The sequence below is a fragment of the Barbus barbus genome (genome assembly GCF_936440315.1).
Source record: "Barbus barbus genome assembly, chromosome: 19".
Lineage (NCBI taxonomy): Eukaryota > Metazoa > Chordata > Actinopteri > Cypriniformes > Cyprinidae > Barbus > Barbus barbus.
Window position 1 is genome coordinate 23,182,218 of NC_136747.1, and position 19,403 is coordinate 23,201,620.

The 19,403-nt window shown below is 37.2% G+C and overlaps 1 protein-coding gene and 1 pseudogene across 2 annotated transcripts; one reads left to right on the forward strand and one right to left on the reverse strand.

Moving 5' to 3' along the window:
* Positions 1-5,844: 5,844 nt before the first annotated feature.
* LOC306885815 (zinc transporter ZIP4-like) lies at positions 5,845-10,781 on the forward strand (the record flags this gene model as incomplete). Its single annotated transcript, XM_079442599.1, has 4 exons — positions 5,845-5,993; positions 6,214-6,217; positions 6,528-6,584; positions 10,770-10,781. The coding sequence occupies exons 1-4, from the start codon at positions 5,854-5,856 to the stop codon at positions 10,779-10,781; spliced, it is 213 nt and encodes a 70-aa protein (XP_079298725.1). The 5' UTR covers positions 5,845-5,853.
* A 44-nt stretch (positions 10,782-10,825) lies between these two features.
* Positions 10,826-17,675, reverse strand: LOC306885816 (annotated as a pseudogene). The gene is made up of 13 exons: positions 17,315-17,675; positions 15,294-16,346; positions 15,118-15,217; positions 14,451-14,682; positions 13,979-14,131; positions 13,812-13,896; positions 13,312-13,448; positions 13,033-13,113; positions 12,415-12,602; positions 12,159-12,341; positions 11,255-11,460; positions 10,956-11,170; positions 10,826-10,855 (listed from the first exon to the last, which is right to left on the reverse strand). The product of its transcript is annotated as an uncharacterized misc_RNA (transcript).
* Between the last annotated feature and the right edge of the window lie 1,728 nt (positions 17,676-19,403).

The window sequence follows — 19,403 nt, forward strand, 5'->3', positions numbered from 1 at the left end:
TGAACGTTTGCACGTTTGAACGTTATTTTTTAATAATGCCATTGTTACTCAGATTTTGAAGAGCTTCTGAAGGCACTGAATCTGGGCGGAGAGGAACAACATGATGATGCCCACACTGATGATGAACCCCACCACAGTGGACCGACCCCCAGACAAAGTGATCAGGATGATCACCATAGCAACAGCAGCTGGGACACAGTACGATACTGCAATCAAGGGAAATCAATGCACGCTTCGGAAATCGAATCATTTACAGTTTGATGAACAGATCAGTCATTCACCAGGGCAATTAATTATTTTGAGGCCTGTAACATGACATATCAACATTTATATCTTATGTTTAGATCTCTTAATGGATGTTGTGACATACGGTGCAATCTGAGACCATGCAATCTGTCCGTAATGATAATCAGAGTAAAATTAAGCAGTACATATGTTAATTTTTAATCCCGATGTAACGTACAGCATCTCCCAATGCTAAAGAAAGCCTGTCATTTGATGCAAATAATAATTTCAGGAATAGTGCAAGTTAGTCCATGCATGCATGCTTTTCTTAGCAATAAAAGTGACTAAAGCCAAATAATGTATTGTAATATATGCTTGTTTAAATTTTGTTAATGCATTCTTGTTAAAATGTGAATGTCTCAGATTGCTTCAGGTTGTTTTGCCAACAGACGTGTTTCAGTGCTGAAGACCTTCTGAGGATCTACCAGCTGAACTTCTCATCGCTGACCAGAGATCAGTTCACACAGCTCAGTCCTGCTCTGATTCAGCAGATCCTCAGTGGAAGCTGTTCTGAGCTCACTTTCACCCACATGACCCCTGATTCTCTGAGCACCGCTGAGAGTGAGTAACCTCTGTTTACACCAGGGGTCTCCAACCCTGCTCCTGGAGAGCTATCATCTTGACGATTTCAGCTCCAACCCCAATCAAACACATCTGAACCAGCTAATCAAGGTGTTCAGGGCTACTTGATAATTACAGGCAGGTTTGTTGCAGCTGGGTTGGAGCTGAAGTCTGCTGGATGGTAGTTCTCCAGGAGCAGGGTTGGAGATCCCTGGTTTACACCATTAGATCATTATTAAACATGTAGTCTGAGTTGCATAGCATAGTTAGATTTTGAATATCAGCATAAAGTCCAGAAACATATTCTAGAAGTTTTCTTCAAATGTTTGTGCCATTCAATTGAATTTTTTATAATTCAGTTAGCTGCTATAAATGTTTAATGTGTTAAACTAACTTTAACTTTAAATTCTTTAAACTCTTTCTTTGCCATAACATAAGTTGACCTGAAGGCGAACTGCGTTATGTATTTTTTAATTATGTAAAAATTATGTAAAGCCAATTTGATGGGAGTGACAAACTTAGTACTGTTAACTAATATGCGTTTTCCAGTGTCTCGATCACAAATAAAATATTACATTTACATTACATTTCGTCATTTAGCAGATGCTTTTATCCAAAGCAACTTACAAATAAGGACAATAGAAGCAATCAAAACCAACAAAAGAGCAATAATATGCAAGTGCTATAACAAGTCTCGGTTAGCCTAACGCAGTACACGTGGCATATTAACTATTAACTTAGTATTTTCTCAACATCCACAAAAGAAAAATGTGCATTAAAATGCTTTCATGTGAATTTAAAGCTAAACAAAGGGACCTAACTCTTCTGTGCAGGACATAATTTATGGTCATTGCTAGTTATTTCAAGTCAAATATTAATTAGTCTTGAAGAACCATTTCACTACTACATGCATATTTTTTTTCAGCAAAGATGCATTAAATTGATTTAGAATTGCAGAAAAGATGTTACAAAAGAGTTCCATTTCAAAGAGACAGAATGCACAGACCAGGACTTAAGTACAAGACATAACGAGGTAATTGGGAGGAACACAGGTGAACAGAATGACTAATCAGGCTGAGGAGAAACTAGGTCACAGGGAGAACATTGGGGGGAAAACAAACAGCGTGACAATCAGCATATTAGAATGATTTCTCAAGCACCATGTGACACTGAAGACTGGAGTAATGATGCTGAAAATTCAGCTTTGCCATTACACAAATAATTTACAAAATCTAAAATATACTTTTATTTTATAAATTTTATACTTTTATAAATATTATTTTTTGGTGTATCAGAAACATGACACATTATACAACAATGATTCATGACAGCTGGCTTTTCTGGTTCTTCCACAATATTTAGTTCATGTTGACATCAATCTCTAGACCTCAACAGAACAAGGAACCAGAAAAATTCCCAAACAATGTGACTGATTATTTTTGTTACCATCTCTTCCTGGAGATGAACGAAACTTTCAGATTCCATCTGAATGACCTGTAACTATTTACAAAAAGCAGTCTGAACGAAGGCATACCTGTGACACAAAGATCTCTGTGTATACAATAACTGAACGAACCCTTGTGCCAGGATATGGATATATGCCACTCTTGCCAACCTCATCATCTGTCTGATGGCCATGTTTGGAAAAAGTGACGCCACCGCCACTAAACCTCGTAACGCCATTGGCTCCTCAAACTATCAGTCAAACCTCATTATTTCTCCCGCCTCTGAAATGCGGCGCGCAGTTTGGAGCTTCTGTTTGCTGTCATAAAGAACTGTTGACTGAATAAGTACAGCGTTTTCTTTACTCGAGAAACACTATATTTATAAAGGCTAATGTTTTTTGTATTTGAAGAGTGGTGAAGAGTGTCTTAGTTTAGCATTTGTTGTCAAGTCGCAGCCAAATAGCTCGTGCGAAGTGCTGAATCTTTTATAATATGCAGTATCGCTGCTCCCTATACGCAGAGTACGCAGTTTACATAGGGCACCAACTCCCAGGGGGGCACCATCCCAGTTGCTCAAAAAAAAAACGTGACGCGTTTTTGGGTGTTGAGGTTAATAATGAACATGTTTTAATGTCGGTAATAATTTCACCACCACCAACGCATCTAATAATCTCTCCGAGATTCATGTTCACTTATACGAAAGCCATGGTTTTAGCCACGAATAATAAAAAAGAAAGAAAAAAAAAATATATATATAATGGTTCTTGTAGCCATGGTAACCGCAAATTAACCAAAAATCTAGAATCAAAAATCGAAAATCAATCAGACAACTGTATTAATAAAATAATAGCCATAGGCAACTGTCTAGAGCTGCCAGTGCATTAACTAATGATAACAAACACAACTTTTGATTTTACAGTTTTTCTCTGTCACTTTGGTGCATTTCTCGAATCTTAATATTTGCAAAGTATGTGCATTTCTCAAAACAATTTGTACAAACAGCACCACACAATGGATTACCTGCAAAAGCCTGTAACTTATTCAAAATCTTTAGTTCATCTCTCAAAGTTAAGTATTCATGAATGAACAAATCAGTGGCATGAAAATGAAAAGTCCTTGTGTCATTGTTCACAAACAAGATAGGCAAAGTGCTTATGTAACTGATCTTTTATCTTCCCTGCGTTGTGTTGTGGATCAATAAAGCTCGTGATTCAAGAATTCTTCTCTCAGCCTTTTTATTCACTGAGAAAACTGAGAAAACAGGATAACACAGAGTGAGTTGATAACTTCCAGCATATTCGACACTCTTCGTGCTGGCACACGCTGGCCTTTCACACATGAACTGACTCAGAGTAGAATAAATTCAGGAAATATTAAACATAGTTGAATGAATACATCGTCACAAAATCACAACTTAACATGTACCTGAGAAAACAGGATAACACAGAGTGAGTTGATAACTTCCAGCATATTCGACACTCTTCGTGCTGGCACACTAAAATAAAACACGCATATTTCACTCTCTTCATCAATGCCTAGCACTTTTCTTGATATCGAATATATGCTGTTGCTCATGATATATCACACATTTCATAGATAATAACAGATTTAATTACGGCACTACTAAACACACAACTTACCGCTGGCCTTTCACACATGAACTGACTGATGCAATAGGGGCGTACACAGTATTAAGAACCAGCCAGCCAATAGGAAACTGTTAACCCTTTCTCATCAAATCATTTTCCAGTGTGATTATCGAAGAGATCATTATTCGCAAGTGGAGACACACCCATATAACTCTGTTACACTTAGTCATGTTGTCAATATAACAGTGCACTCTGTTAATATTACCTGATGTAAACTATGGCAACAGTTTGGATGACAGTTACTGTACTGAAATGCAGAAGGCGGCACTTCTTATGCCATATATCCATTTTAAAAGTACAAATTTACACATTACTTTATGTGGGATATTGATTGAAAGAGACTGGATAGGATTCACAGTTACACTTTTAAAAGGGAAGTGGTGTGTGGCCAAGTGTGGTGACCCATACTCGGAATATGTGCTCTGCATTTAACCCATCCAAGTGCACACACACAGCAGTGAACATACACCCGGAGCAGTGGGCAGCCAATGCTGCTGCGCCCGGGGAGCAGTTAGGGGTTCGGTGCCTTGCTCAAGGGTCTCACCTCAGTCATGGTATTGAAGGTGGAGAGAGTGTTGGTTATTCACTCCCCCCCCACCTACAATCCCTGCCGGACCTGAGACTCGAGCACACAACCTTCGGTTACAAGTCCAACTCTCTATCCATTAGGCCACGACTGCCCTTTTACTAGTGGTTTGACCAAAAAATAATTAAATTAAATAAAATAAAAAAGGCCTTACAATGTCATTGTGATATAGAAAATAAAAATAAATATGGGCACAATGGCGAAAATACAAAATTAGAAAGGCAAACACAGGCAGAGCTTTGCTTTTGCATGCATCACTGTAAGAGGAATTTCAGAGAACTGGTTAATCATTGGTTGATCTACATTCTCTTCATTAGTGAAAGTCAAGATTCACCTGCGCAATCCATGGCAAATTTACAAAAAGACTAATAGAAATATGTAGAAAATGTCCTTGACAGTTTATGACAACTAGATCAACCATTTAGCATTTAATGACTTATACGATGAACTAATGACTAAATGTTTTGAGGGGTAAGATTATTGCACAGAGAACTAAATAATACATCTTGAGCAACATGACATTAGCAACTGATAATGTAGGAAAACGCAGACAAATGTATAATCATTTGCATGAATATACCAAAGCAATTGCAACTTGTTCAAAAGAATGAGAAACTGCTTTTATCATGTGCATAATTGACTAGATGAATTTCATTTCTGATCTGAGAAATGCACCAAAGCGACTGAGAAAAACTGTAATGCATTTGTAAATGTTGAAATTAACATTAATAAATGCTGCAGAAGTATTGTTCATTCTTAGTTCACGTTAACTAATGTTAACTAATGAACCTTATTGTGAAGTGTTACCATTTATATAAATATATCTGTATACAATAAAGCCACAATATCAACTACCACTAGGAGGTTTCCGCCCGACAGCAAACATTTTCTTTGCCTAGTATCTCACAATATAATGTAAATCTGGCCCTGTACACGATACTGATTTTTGTTGCCAAATTGGTTTGGAACAGTTGTTGAATAAACAATTATGCCTATATATCTGCTTGACTGACAGTTTTATTGATCACTGAGAGAGCATTGACTTGGTATGACGTTGGTTCAATATAAAAATTGATGGATGTAGTTGTCATGAATCTACGGAAGTTCTAAGCGGCCATGCATTATTATAATTTTTCTGTCTTGTTTTCTCGTGATCTCGACATAACGAAAGTTGTTTTGTCGTTATCACGACTTAATTTTCTCGTGATCTCGACATAACGAAAGTTGTTATGCTGTTGCTATGTGATTGCTGTTGTTTTTAAATCATTCTTTTGAACAGCAGTGTGTATCTTTCTCATGTCTCTCAGAGAAGCGTCTGCTGCCGTTTATGATCACCATCGGTGACGGGATTCATAACTTTGCGGACGGTCTGGCTATAGGCGCTGCGTTCTCTGTGTCGTGGCGCTCAGGACTGGCGACGTCGCTGGCTGTTTTGTGTCACGAGCTGCCACATGAGTTAGGTGAGATGTGTCTATTTCTGAGAAACTGTAATCTAGCTACAAAATGACATCCACATTTTATCAAGACAGACAAGACAGTCTTTGAAGTTAACAGAAACGTTGTGAAGTTTGAATACTAAGGCCAAATTTGACCCTGATGCGAGTGAAGGAATATGTCCCACATAAACACACTAAATATTGAACTAAAGTTCAACAAGTTTTCTGTTTTTCCGCACGTTTCCTTTCAGGAACGTAAAATTGCATTTTTAATAGTTTATAGTCATGAACAGACACCATTATGTAACACAAAAAATGAGTAGTTTAATGTTAAATTCAGCACAAGTGGTTTTAGTGTGTAAATCTCACAAAGCATGTACAGAAATCAAAAGACTAAACAATAAAGGCTTATATTTTGTAAAAAATAAATGAGTCCTTTAAAAAAGTTATTATTATTTTGTGTTATTAACATTTTTTCCAATGTGTCTTTTTATATTTTAATTTTATGTGTGTATATAAAATCTTACTGGGAGTGTTATATGCTTAATTTTTAACCATCGCCCAGGAGTGGATTTTTGCCATCACCGTCGGCTTCTTCCTCTACATCGGCCTTGCAGACATGGTACTATTGCTACTCGTGCTCATTAACACACACACACAATAGGCGCCATATTTTGTGCCAGTTTGTAAGCTGCATGCTCTATATGACATGGAAGCCTGTGAAAATGAAAACTACAAACTGATACAGACTCACCATTCTGAGAATAAGAGATACAGTTGTGAAATATAAACTCATAATTCAGACTTTTTTCCCCTCAAAATTCCAAGTTGACATTTCCACCATGCAACAAAAAAATAAAAAAGGTAATTTGGATTTTGGTAACATTTTCCCCCCCTCACAATTCAGATTTTCTTTCCTGCAATTCTAAGAAGAAAAGTCTGAATTGCAAGATGGAAACGCAAAATGAGATGTAAATTACTTTTTCTCAGAATTCGGAGTTAATTGCGCCTTCATCTCACAATTCCAACTTTTCTTCCCAGTGAGATGTGAGATAGTGATAGTTCACTCAAAAACGAAAATTCTGGCGTCATATTTAGAAGAATGTGTTGGTAACCAAACTGATGATGGTAGCCATTGACTTCCATAGTATTTTTTTCCTTACTATGGAAGTCAATGGCTACCATCAACTTAACTTGGTTATCAACATTCTTCAAAGAAACAGGTTTGAAACAACTTGAGGGTGTGTATGATAAACGTCTAAAGTATCTGAGTGTAATCGGATCATCTCATCTTTAATTTCTCTTGGTTTTTTTTTCCTTGTCTAGCTTCCATCTATGATTCATGTAGACAGTAAAAGGCTCTGGGTGATATTTCCTCTGCAGAATCTGGGTCTGCTGACTGGACGGGGGATTTTATTACTCCTGTCTTTCTATGATCAAATAGGAATCTAAAAATGGTGCAGGACTGTACTTGTGCATTATCATATTCTCTTCCTTGAACATGTTTCTGTAATTGTCACTTTAACAGTGGAAATATTTACAAATTAGCGCTGCCATGTTTTTTATTTTTAATACATAATTTTTACTGTTTTTGTTGGGAACAAGATAAATTTACAGAAAAAAAACGAATCTTAAATAACAAAAGTTGCCACATATTACATGTATATTTTGAATATTATTGTAGTCCTTTTTAAAACAGCACTTGTCTTGCTACAATTGAACATTTACAACAGATAAATTAGTCTTGCTAATCACTTGTGTACACTTCAATCCACGCCAACGCTCATATTTTGAAGTAGAAAAATGCTTAGCATAACATCAGGGTGTGAGCAGACGTACACATTTTTTCTTATTGCAGAGTACTGCAGGTTTTTGGAAATGTAAGCTGTTCTTGCAGCTCGCTGTTCTAAATTAAAGAATTTGGATGATGACTGGTGATCTTTCACATGTTAATGACATTAATTAGGAGTCATTTACAAGCAGAGAGCTGGAACCATTCATTTGTGATTCATAGATTTCACATCTGAAAGAGACGCGTACGTTCATTTTATGAATCACCCGTACGTATATTTGAGAGATGATCGTAAGATAAATTTTAATATTGTTTCACATTTTATAAATGAGGCCCCTGGTGTTCGATGCTCTGTAGCGCCTGCCAGACGGCAAAGGTTCGAAAAGGAGATGGCTTTGATGTGAGGGATCCAGAGTGATTTTCTGAGCCCTTTACCTAACTCTGGATATATACAGTTCTATATTTTACCTCATGAAATTCTGCAAATATGAAGTAAGTTTCTGTCATTATGTGTAGTGATAAAACCTGTGAATAAATAAACTAACGATGACCTGTAGCTTTTGTTCTAGTCTGAGAATATTCACAGTACTTTCGTAAGCGTTATGTGAAGACTGTTCGGCATTATGGTCTTATGTATGGTCGCATGAGTGTATTATTTTTGTAAAAATTTTAATAGTTATATTTTTGGGCTTTTTATACCTTTATTAGATAGGACAGTATAGAGAGCAGACAGGAAAGCACTGGGTGCAGAGAGGGAGCGGGATCGGCAAAGAACATCGAGATGGGTTTCGAACTCGGGTCGCCGTTAGCAGTCTCGCATAGCCAGACCTTCAGACTGATGGCTTAGCTTAGTTGACGGTTTCCGTGGGCGTGACGTCTGAGGCTGAGACTACCGTGAGCACAGTTGCACAATATATCGGCGCACTAACCACGAGGCTATTGGCGCCGACAAGTGCATTATTAGTCATGTAAGACTAATTGGACTAGATTGGAGGGATGAAAAAAAAATGTCCTGTCATCAAACCTGAAATGCTGAAGTTTCATCTGATTGCAAGACTTTAAGATGAGCTTATAAAATGATGATCTATGTAAAACGCAGAACAATGACAGTGTCTGTGGGGAAAAACAAAAAACCCACACCCAATTTAAAATACAGAGGAACAACTGTAAACCTTTAAAGAAAGAAAGCAATTTTTTTGCTGCGGCGCCCAGGGAAGTGTTGCCCAGTCCACTGTTTTCTATGGTGGCAGAGGGAGCTCAACGTGCTGCAAATAGAAAAAACACCTGCAAATTAAGAAAACAACTTCATCGATTTGACAACACGCGCACTGCAAATGCTCACAACACCTCCAAATAAAGAAAGACTGCAAATACTCACAGCACAACCAAACAAGCAGCACCTGCTTGCCGCGCGTTGAGCTCTCTCGGCCACCGTAGTTTTCCCACAGTATCAGGCTACTTTAACACCGTTGCCACGGGTTGTTTTACATTTCCGTGGGTTGAAGCGACCCCAATAACGTGATATTTAGCCCCTGCAATGTGAATTTTACCAGGGGAACCCTACCAGAAAAACTTGTATTTTTCCAAATAAGCCAGGTTCATTTCTGTTAGTCTGAAACAGGCCCAAGAGCTCTCTCCTCAGGTGCTGCAAATACTTTTATTTCCTCTCCTTGGTCCCATTAGCACCAATCAGATCTAAAGATCACTTTGGTAGGATCTAAAACTGTGAAAGAAAGGGTGGGACATAAGAGAGAGAACAAACCAGCAAAGCAAGACGTAACACTAACCCATTAGGTCACGACTGCTCCCAAAAAAGACTGCCAAACCCAATGGCGGCAAAGCCGAAAATATAAAACACTTTATGAATTTATGTATCTATGATTCATCTGTCCATCAGAATATAGGGTGTGTAAATGATGACAAATACACATCTGAATAAATTATTCTTGTATAAAGTTTTTGTATCTGTTACATTCTGTCCACACAACTTGAAACACAGGCAAGTTTGAATCGATTGAACTTGAGATGCACGAGCTGACGTGAAGTACATGTACAACATGTAACTGACACACAACACTCTGTTTCCTTGAACTGAAAACTGTAGAAAGTAGTTTAGACCAACAGTCATTAACTTGGAAATTCTGGTCTATTCAACAACACAAAGACTAAGAATCTGCTTTTTGATACATTTTTTAAAAACCACATTTTTGTAAGGGTTAAGTTCTCAACTGGCTAGTAGACGAGTATTTTTCTGAAGCATTTCATTATACAGGCAATGCATTTTTTTTGTTGCATTTTATATATATATTTTCCATATATTTTTAATTTCTATTTTCTACATTTTTATTTTGATAGAAATTTAAAAATAAATGTATTACTATAACTACATAATATTCTGGTTCTCCATTAAATTAAAATGACCATTTGTTATTACAACAAAGAATTGCTAAAACTCTTATTCTGTTGTTTCTAAAATTATTTGCTCGTCAACAAAAAAAATCATAGAAATAAATTACTGCACACTTAAAGGTGATTTGTTTTATGACTCTGGAGTTGGTTTTTATATTCACATTAGCTATATTCTTAAGTGCTGCTGTAATTACACAGGAGATACCACACAAAACATATACGCATCTAATCAAGGTAGACGTGAACCTGTGAGTAATTTACATTAGACAAATGATTATAAAAATTAATACATGTTGAATGCTTGGGATTGATTAGTATAAATGTGTCAATTGACTTAAAAATGTACCTGTATTTGACACACACACACACACACACACACACAAAAAAACTAAACTGCAGTGCCCACTTCAGGAGAGACTGAGCAAATACAGCTGCTGTGTTTACAGATCACTCTTATGCAACTCTATTGTTTTTATTGTATATAAATTTTTAAAACACAACATGAACATTTAAAATTATAACAAACCAAACAAAAAATTAATTCAGATTGTAGCATCATTTTCATAGAGATCTAATGTTACCTCGATCTAATGATCTCCTGTGTAGCTAAACGAATGATCTCATGGAAATCAAACTGAATATATTTCCTCCAGTATCTTCGGTCACGTCCATACGTCTGCGCTGCGGACTACCTGTAGGAGTACAGAAACATATATTGAACGGGGAGCAGTTGGGGGTTCGGTGCCTTGCTCAAGGGCACCTCAGTCGTGGTATTGAGGGTGGAGAGAGCACTCTCATATAGCTCTCAAAACTTTTGGGCATGTTGTAGTAGATGATCCCACGCACGTCTGACTTGTCCAACCCCATACCGAAGGCCACAGTGGCCACCACCACACGCAGCTCCCCGCACATAAAGTTATTCTGCACTCGCCGCCTCTCTGACGCAGACATCCCAGCGTGGTACGCCTCTGCAATCCACTTCAGAGGCTTACGGATCTTCTTCCTGGCTGAGTTGACGTGGACAAATTAAGTAAATACCTCCACACAAAGAGAAGGAGCAGAAGTGTTTTGTATGACAGTGATGTATTTACCAAGAGCTTTCTTCTTCTTCCCTACAGGATTGTCCTCTTCATCCTCTGGTGCTGGTTTGGAGGGCTCTCTCAACATCACCTCCTGCAGGCAGGTGCGCAGCAGTGCAGCGATTATGGGACGTCTCCTCTCGCCTAGTCCTAGTACAGTAGACGATAATCGACTCTAGAGCACCAAAGCGTGCACCCTTCAGCAAAGACACCAGAGCCTGTAGGAGAACACATCAAGATATTTGAGACAAGTGTAACAGCTAGGGATGGGCGATATCTTATTGTTTGCGATATACCGGTAAAAATTCCCCCCACAATAAGAATTTGTCTTCCCGCGATAATAATGATAAATGAATTATGAATTAAATGAAGTATTTAATGAAGTATGAATTAAACAGTCATTACATTACGTGTGTACTCACTCAGTAAAGGAAAGATGATACTTTTCTCTAAAGAAACAGAGTTCCCTGAATTATCGTCATTGATATCGTTATCGCAATAAATATCAGAAATATCGTGATTTATTTTTAAGCCCATATCGGCCATCCCTAGTAAAAGATTGTTCGTGCCAAGTCCAAAATAACCTCATGAAAAAGATTTTTAAGCATTGCATCTCTCTAAAGTGAAATGTAAAATTAAGTTCAAACTTTTGTATCATAACGATCCTCCATTTATATTCACAGGTTAGCCTGAGGTTTAAGAGAATGATGACAATTTGAGATTTGGCCAATATTTTTGGGGCAGAAAAGTATGAGCATAAAGTATGAGTAAAAAAAAAGAAAAGAAAATTTGATATATATTTAGTGATTCAAGCAGTGAAACAGTCACATTATCTTTCATTTCTCTATTTTAATGTTGTTTAGTTGCATTTGATAGTCTGCAACATCTTCATGAAAACAAGACTATCTAAACGCACCTGCTCTTTGTCTCTGTCCATGGACACAGACAGCTGGAGGTTGTGAGGGACAGCAGCAGAACGGACGGCGATTCTGTCCTGATTGCTGATGTCCAGGTGTCGGGCGATGTCCAGCGCTGTAGACAGAGTGGTCGTGGCGGTGAGACCCAACAGACAGCGTACACCCAAGCGATCCCTGAGCACCTACACAACACAAACATACATTAATTCTGCAATGATCAAATGAAAAAAAATATAATTCATTTGAGAGACAAACCTTGCACAGTCTCAGGTAACAGGGCCGAAAGTTGTGTGACCACTCTGCACACAGTGAGCCTCGTCGATACAGGCGAAGGCCACAGGGAGGAGCTGGTCTGCAGGAGGGAGGCATCCTGACCCCGAGTGACCTCCACTAACCTGAGCTTCAGGAGACAACAGCAGAACATGCACCTGACCTGCCTTCACCTGCAGACACAATAAAACACATCAAACTATGACACACACACTCACAGATTCATTTAAGAAATGTCTCACACCTTGCCCTAATTTGCTGATATAAATTACGTTTTGAAAAACAACTTGTCTGGTCAGGACCAGTGTTATTATAGTTAACTACAACAAAAACCATTCAAATAAAACGTAATTAAAAATTAAAATATGAAATGTTGCCTTGTAATAAAATAAGCTGAAGAACTAAAGTTATTACAAGTAAAAATAAATAAAATACAATTAAATAAAATTTATAAAAACTAAACAGACAATTAAAAAAAATGAATAAAAACATGAAAAAAAAGACAAACAACTTATAATTCTACTAACCATGAGGCTATCGGCACAGACACGGGCAAAATATCACATTGTTTTTTCATTTGTGAATTATTTCCTATTTTTGTACCTCAATGTCCGACTCTCTCTGCTTCCGAGACATGTTGGAGTGAATGCAGGCAGCTTTCAGCTTCGGTGGGAGTCCAGAGAGCTTCACAAACAATGTAAAAATTAAGGAAAAAACATTAAATGGCTGTTCTACCTCCCTGTGGTTGTTATAAGATAAATGCTCTTATTAATTCTCACCTACACAATAAAGCTAATTCATGTAAATGAGAATTTCCTGCATTATAAATATAGTATTTACTGGAATAATTCAATTAAATTTCCACCACAAAGTCAAACGTACCTGATCGTCCATCAGAGACACCAGAGGAGACACCACCAGTGTGATGCAATTTGACCTCTGGGCGTACAGGTACGCAGGAAGCTGGTAGCACAGAGATTTGCCTATACCAGTGGACAAAACCACTAGTGTGGACAGACCTGAATGAAAACAAAACTACCAACAGATCAGAGAACCCAATTAACACTTCACATACAACTCAAATTCATTTAGCTTTTTACTTTTCTGAACAGCAAAGCTCACTCATATACGGGCTGAAAATATATTAAAATGGGTTTTAGGAAATTAATTTCAGACTGAAGCATTTTTATACATCAAACTCATTTTTAGGTCTGAACAGTAAAAACACACAGGAAATCCCTTCATTTGTGGTTATTATTGCGGTTTTAATTATCATTTGATCTGTAATTTGTATTTAGTGTCAATCATATTGCACTGCAGTATGGATGTGTTGAAATACAGAAATGTAGTAATGCCTCAGGCTTCTAATAACTTCCTCCCACCTGACAGGATAGTCATGATGGCCGCCTCCTGGCCAGGCCTGAAGGACTTGTAACCAAAGTGCTTCGTTCACCTCTGATGGGACATCTGTGGAGAATCAAAGGAAAGACAGAGAATAAAAATACATTTACACAGAATTAAGCTCTTAGAGCACATTAATGTGACAAACCTTGAACTTTCCCATCATCCTTTGGTCTGTAGAGCGGCTCCATAGGTGGAGGAGGGGCGGGCCGCTCATAATCTGGTCTGATGATATTGAGCAGTATCTCCGCCCCCTGATCCTCCTTCTCAGAGGAGTCTCCACCCACAGAGGGAGGGGCCACTGAAGTAAGAAAACAAAACATTTACCTTTGCTATTGTGGGTGGCATGGATATTATAAAAAATAAAATAAAATGTAAAAAAAAAAAATTGTCATTTTAATTTAGCTAGTTTCCAAGACAAGATGTTTTCATTTAGTTTAACTGAAATAAAAAAAAATAAAGATGACAAAACACACACAGTACAATGACTAAAACTTAAAATAAAATTAAAATGAAAACAAAAATATAAAATAAAAACTAATTCAAATTATCAATAAAAACAGTTGGGTTGCTGTTTTGAGACAAGTGACTAATTGCTGTAATTGAACATGCAGACCCACCAATAGGCTCTGACCGCAGAGTTCCTGTCGCCCGAGCAACTTCCTCCAGCGTGGGCAGCTCAAACTCCTCCTCCTCTGCTTGGGTTTCCAGCTGTTCTGCAGAACTCACAACAGGAGCTGAAACACAAACCCAAGTTATCAACAACATGACCACAAATTCATGAGAGCAGAGTCACGTGACCTGCACAGCCTCTCACCTCTCGCCCATCAGCTGGAACTTCTGCATGTACATCTAGAATTATAAAACATTGAGAAAAACACATTAATGAATTACCCGATGAAAACATTTTATAAACAGATCATTTCAAGTAACAAAAAGTAACAAGGCCCTACTTTATAAATCACTGCTTAAATTGAATCTACTCTGGGACATCTGAATATTTGTAGTATATAATATACAAATTATCTGGAATATTCTTATGCTGGTTTTTTGTTTGTTTATTGAGCTCAATAGTCATGGTCACTTTATACTGTCATCTTGTAAAATTTGTCATTGCATTTAAATTGTGTCATTGTGTCCAAATTCCTTTGAAACATCTGTATTTGTATTTCACAGAAGAAAGTTATATCGGTTTACAGCAACAAAAAGGGTGAGCAAACTATAACAATTAAATTTTTTGGATGAACTATTCCTTAAAAGAAGTAAATTTTGGTGTTATCAACTAACCTGTTTCCTTAGTGCAGCTCCTCTCAAAGCAAATCCTTTGACATGGGACTACTTCTTCAAATTGATTTTCACAAAGTTGCCATCTGTGTTTTTGGTTGGCCTGGTTCAGGATGAGGACAATAAATCAGTAAAACACTAAACAATATGTAACCATAATTGACACTTGTGGTACCCACCTGACCCTGACAGTGTTCTTCATTGTATATGCAGCGGCTCTGGCCTCCTCCTCATCCCCCTCTTCCAGCAAATTCTCCTGAGGAATCGCTCGTTTCTGGTTTGTTTTGTTTCTCTGAACTGGCAGTATCATCCTCCTCCTCGACTTTTCCTTTCCTCTTTCCTCTTTTTTTGGGCTGATCCTCTCCAGTTGCCTCTGCTTTCTTAGTTCTCCTTCTCTTTTTCACTCCACCTTCCTGCTCTCCAGATTCGTCCATGTCATCATCACCCTCCCTCTGTCTTTTTTGACCTTTGGTTTTTTTGAGACCTTCGGCCTGTGCTCTGTCATTTGAGTCTTGATCTTTTCTAGCCCTGGGTTTACGTTTCTTAGTGTTTGAAGCAGATTTAGGCTCGTCTGAACAGGCCTCGTCATCTCCCATGAGAGCCACAGTGTTTTTTTGATATACCTGTTCACCATCAGGCCCCAGGGAGCCCAATTCGGTATCCACCACCACCACCACCACATTGTTCCTTACTAAAGATGCTACTGGACCTTTCTGTACACCATCCTCTGACAAGGAAGATTTCTTCTTCTCCAGTGAAGCCTTAGGAGATGTCTGACCCTCATTTGATGCAGTTTCGCTTTTAACAGTAGGTTGTAAGACACTGTTTTCGAATTTCGACAGCTCTGAATTCCCAGCAACAGGTTTCTGACGTACTTCCACCTCATCGAAAACCTGGCAGCGTGCAAGCCAGCTGCTGTCCTCAGAGGAAAACCTCTTGGTCATGGACTGCCTCAGAAACTGGACCCTCTCCAAGCTCTTACGTGCAGAGCCCACAGCTGGAGACCAGGATTTGGAGGGGGTTATGGATGGAAAGGGATCTGATGGCTCGTCCTGAAACTCTGTGCTGGCCGTCTGTACAGGAGGAGCGCTGGGGTCTGGATGGGTGTTAGCTGGCTTTGGTGTGTGAGTCTCTACATCTGTAGGTGCTGTACTGGAGTCTGGAGTGTCCTTCAGTGGTTTCCCTGGTGTTCGGCGAGGGGTTGTTGCTTTTTTCAGAGAAAAAGATCGCTCCTAGAATTCAGTACATGTGACAAAAATAAGAGAACAGATATTCTGGAGCCTATTTATCCAAATGGCATTTAAGAATAGCTTCAAAGTACCATTAGCTATGTGTTAAAAACAGCCATTAATGTCACATAGATTAAAGGATCACTCCACTTTTTTTGAAAATAGGCTCATTTTACAACTCCCCTAGAGTTAAACAGTTGAGTTTTACTGAGTTTTAATCCATTCAGCCGGTCTCCGGGTCTGGCTGTAGCACTTTTAGTTTAGCTTAGCATAGATCATTGAATCAGATTAGATTGAATAAGATTTGCTCAAAAATGACCAAAGAGTTTTGATAATTTTCCTATTTAAAGCTTGACTCTTCTGTAGTTACATCGTGTACTAAGACTGACGGAAAATGAAAAGTTGCGATTTTCTAGGCCGATATGGCTAGGAACTATACTCTAATTCCGGCGTAATAATCAAAGAAATTTGCAGCCGTGCCATGGGTTCAGCAGGCGCAGTGATATTACGCAGCGCCTGAAAGTAGTTCCCAGCTAGGTAACTAGTTATGATATAGCTATATGATATATAGATATACTTTCAAGGTTTCTGAATATAATATATACGCAGTAACAAACAGCAAAATAGTTGTTCTTATAACTTTAAATCTTAAAACATTTTTTGAAAAAATATATTATATACATGTCTTTTTTATTATCTTTTTAATTATTAAAAAAATAATTCTACAGTATTTTACTTTTTGAATTAAACTTTACTTTTATTTTTACATTTTAAATAAATAAAAAAATAGTTTGATTTATTAAGACCGATTCTTTTTTCATTACCTTAATAATTTATACATTTTATTGATTTTAATGAAATATTAATAATAATTAAATATTACAATACATCACATATTGTCATGAGATGAACTTGAGATCATTTTTTTAATGATATCACCCAGGTCAGGATACAGCGTAAGTCACATTCACCTTTGTTAAAGCTCCTAGATTGTTCTTCAACTTCATGCCAAAGTAGAGCTGAAGCTTTCAGCGTCTCTTTATCATCTGATGACAGTTTTGGTACAGCAGCCTGCAGATTCTTCCGGTTGAGGTGAGATCCCCAACATTCAGATTCCTTAAAACAGTGAACGCATGCATACACATTTAATAACTCTATACATAAACAGCTATAATCCTCTGAAACTACAAAGACGGCTGATGAATGATCAAATTAATGAATTAGATTTGTCCTCTTACAGCTGTAGAAGTTATTAGGCTTTCTGTTGTTTGTTTGGAAGAAAGACAGTTCCCATTTCTTCAGGAGGATTTTAACATCATTGTATCGATCCATTTATCCACTTTAAACTCATCCAACAACCTGTTTGACTTTATAATTCCTTCATAACACAAACTCATCGACATCAGACTCACTATAAAAGGACCATGTCAGTTATACAGAGACGCGTATGTTAAAGAAAAGACCATATTTATCTTAAATAAATGAGCGCTTATGTTTATCACTCACTAAACTGTGTGTAACTAAACTGTGAATAAAATCATTGCATAATTTTTTTTTTTTTTATAAAATGAAAACATCCAATTTAGAGAGATTTTAAATATAAATATGATTAAGGAAACAAGATTTATCTGACAACACAGTTTGGTTTGGTAGCAAGTTGAATTAATAACATAACATATATACCTATTAATACTATTAATAATTTACTAATGATATCAAATATATATCATGACACTTTTATATATTATATGGTATTTAAATTCAAGTTTCATGTCAACATTCATCAATTACATGGTACTTAGCAACAATACAGTGGTACAAAAAACATAAACAATGAATAATTATTAGTTTATTCAGACTGAACAGTGACTAAATGTTGCTTTTTCCTTCATAACAGGCCACGTGGTAGCTTTTTCCCATCGACATCGCTCGGACAATCTCATTTGAACCCTGTGTACATAAAAAACAAATCACTATTTCAAATATGATCATTTATCCAATAGATGTACTGTATATGATAGCAAATATTACACGTGATATCAAAAATATTAATAATAAAAACTGTAGAAATATACCTTATTAGGAAGAATGAGCTGTTCACATATAGCACACGTCTGTGCCAGAATCCTGTATAATAAAAATTATGCCAAAATCATATCAGACATAACAAACAAAGAATATTCACGTGTTATAGGGTTAATTTTCTAGGCCATAAAATGGTTAAAATAAAAAATTAAAAGTGTCAACAGACACTCAAAGAAATTTGATGAGGATTTAATCTAATCGACCATTAATTAATAACTAGATTATATATTCACTGTGTGTCTGTTGTCTGTGCAGACTGTGTGTTGTTCACCTGTGGTAATCTTTCACACAATATATCTTGTTTTGTGTGTCGACACTGAACAGCTGTCCCTCCAGTTTCTCATTACAGATGACACAGCGGAAACAGTCGGGATGGAAGGACTTTCCCAAAGCCTGGAGCACCTAAAGGGGTCAGAGGTCATCTTGCTAATGGATCATGAGGTAGGAAACATTAAACAACAATCTTTCTATCCATTAAAACACACAAAATAGTTTTCAGGCTGACCATATCTGTGATTAAATATCCACAGGATGTGCAGACTTCTGCAAAGTGCTTGACGCTGGAATACTACAAAACAAAGGAAGCATTAAAAGTTTAATTTAAAAAAAAAATTTAAAATTTAATTTAAGAAATAATTAACAAACAAGACCAAACCACAGACCAAATAATCCTCCTCACAGAAAACCCGTCCTGAAAAGTCATAAAACGCCTTCCCTTTCAGTTTCTTGCCTGCGTCAAAGAGATGAGAAAACATGCGCATGATATTGAGTTTATTGATGCATGTAAAATTTGCATGTTGTGAAGCATTACATATGGTTAGGGAAAAATAAGAGATTCTCTAGCCAAATTATTGCATTAATGTGGAAAACTTTGCATTTGTTTGCAAAACATTTGAATTCTCTTGCAAAAGTACTGTTTTCCCCTCCAAAAAAAAACATTTTGCTCACAAAACATTTACGTTCTATTGCGTCATC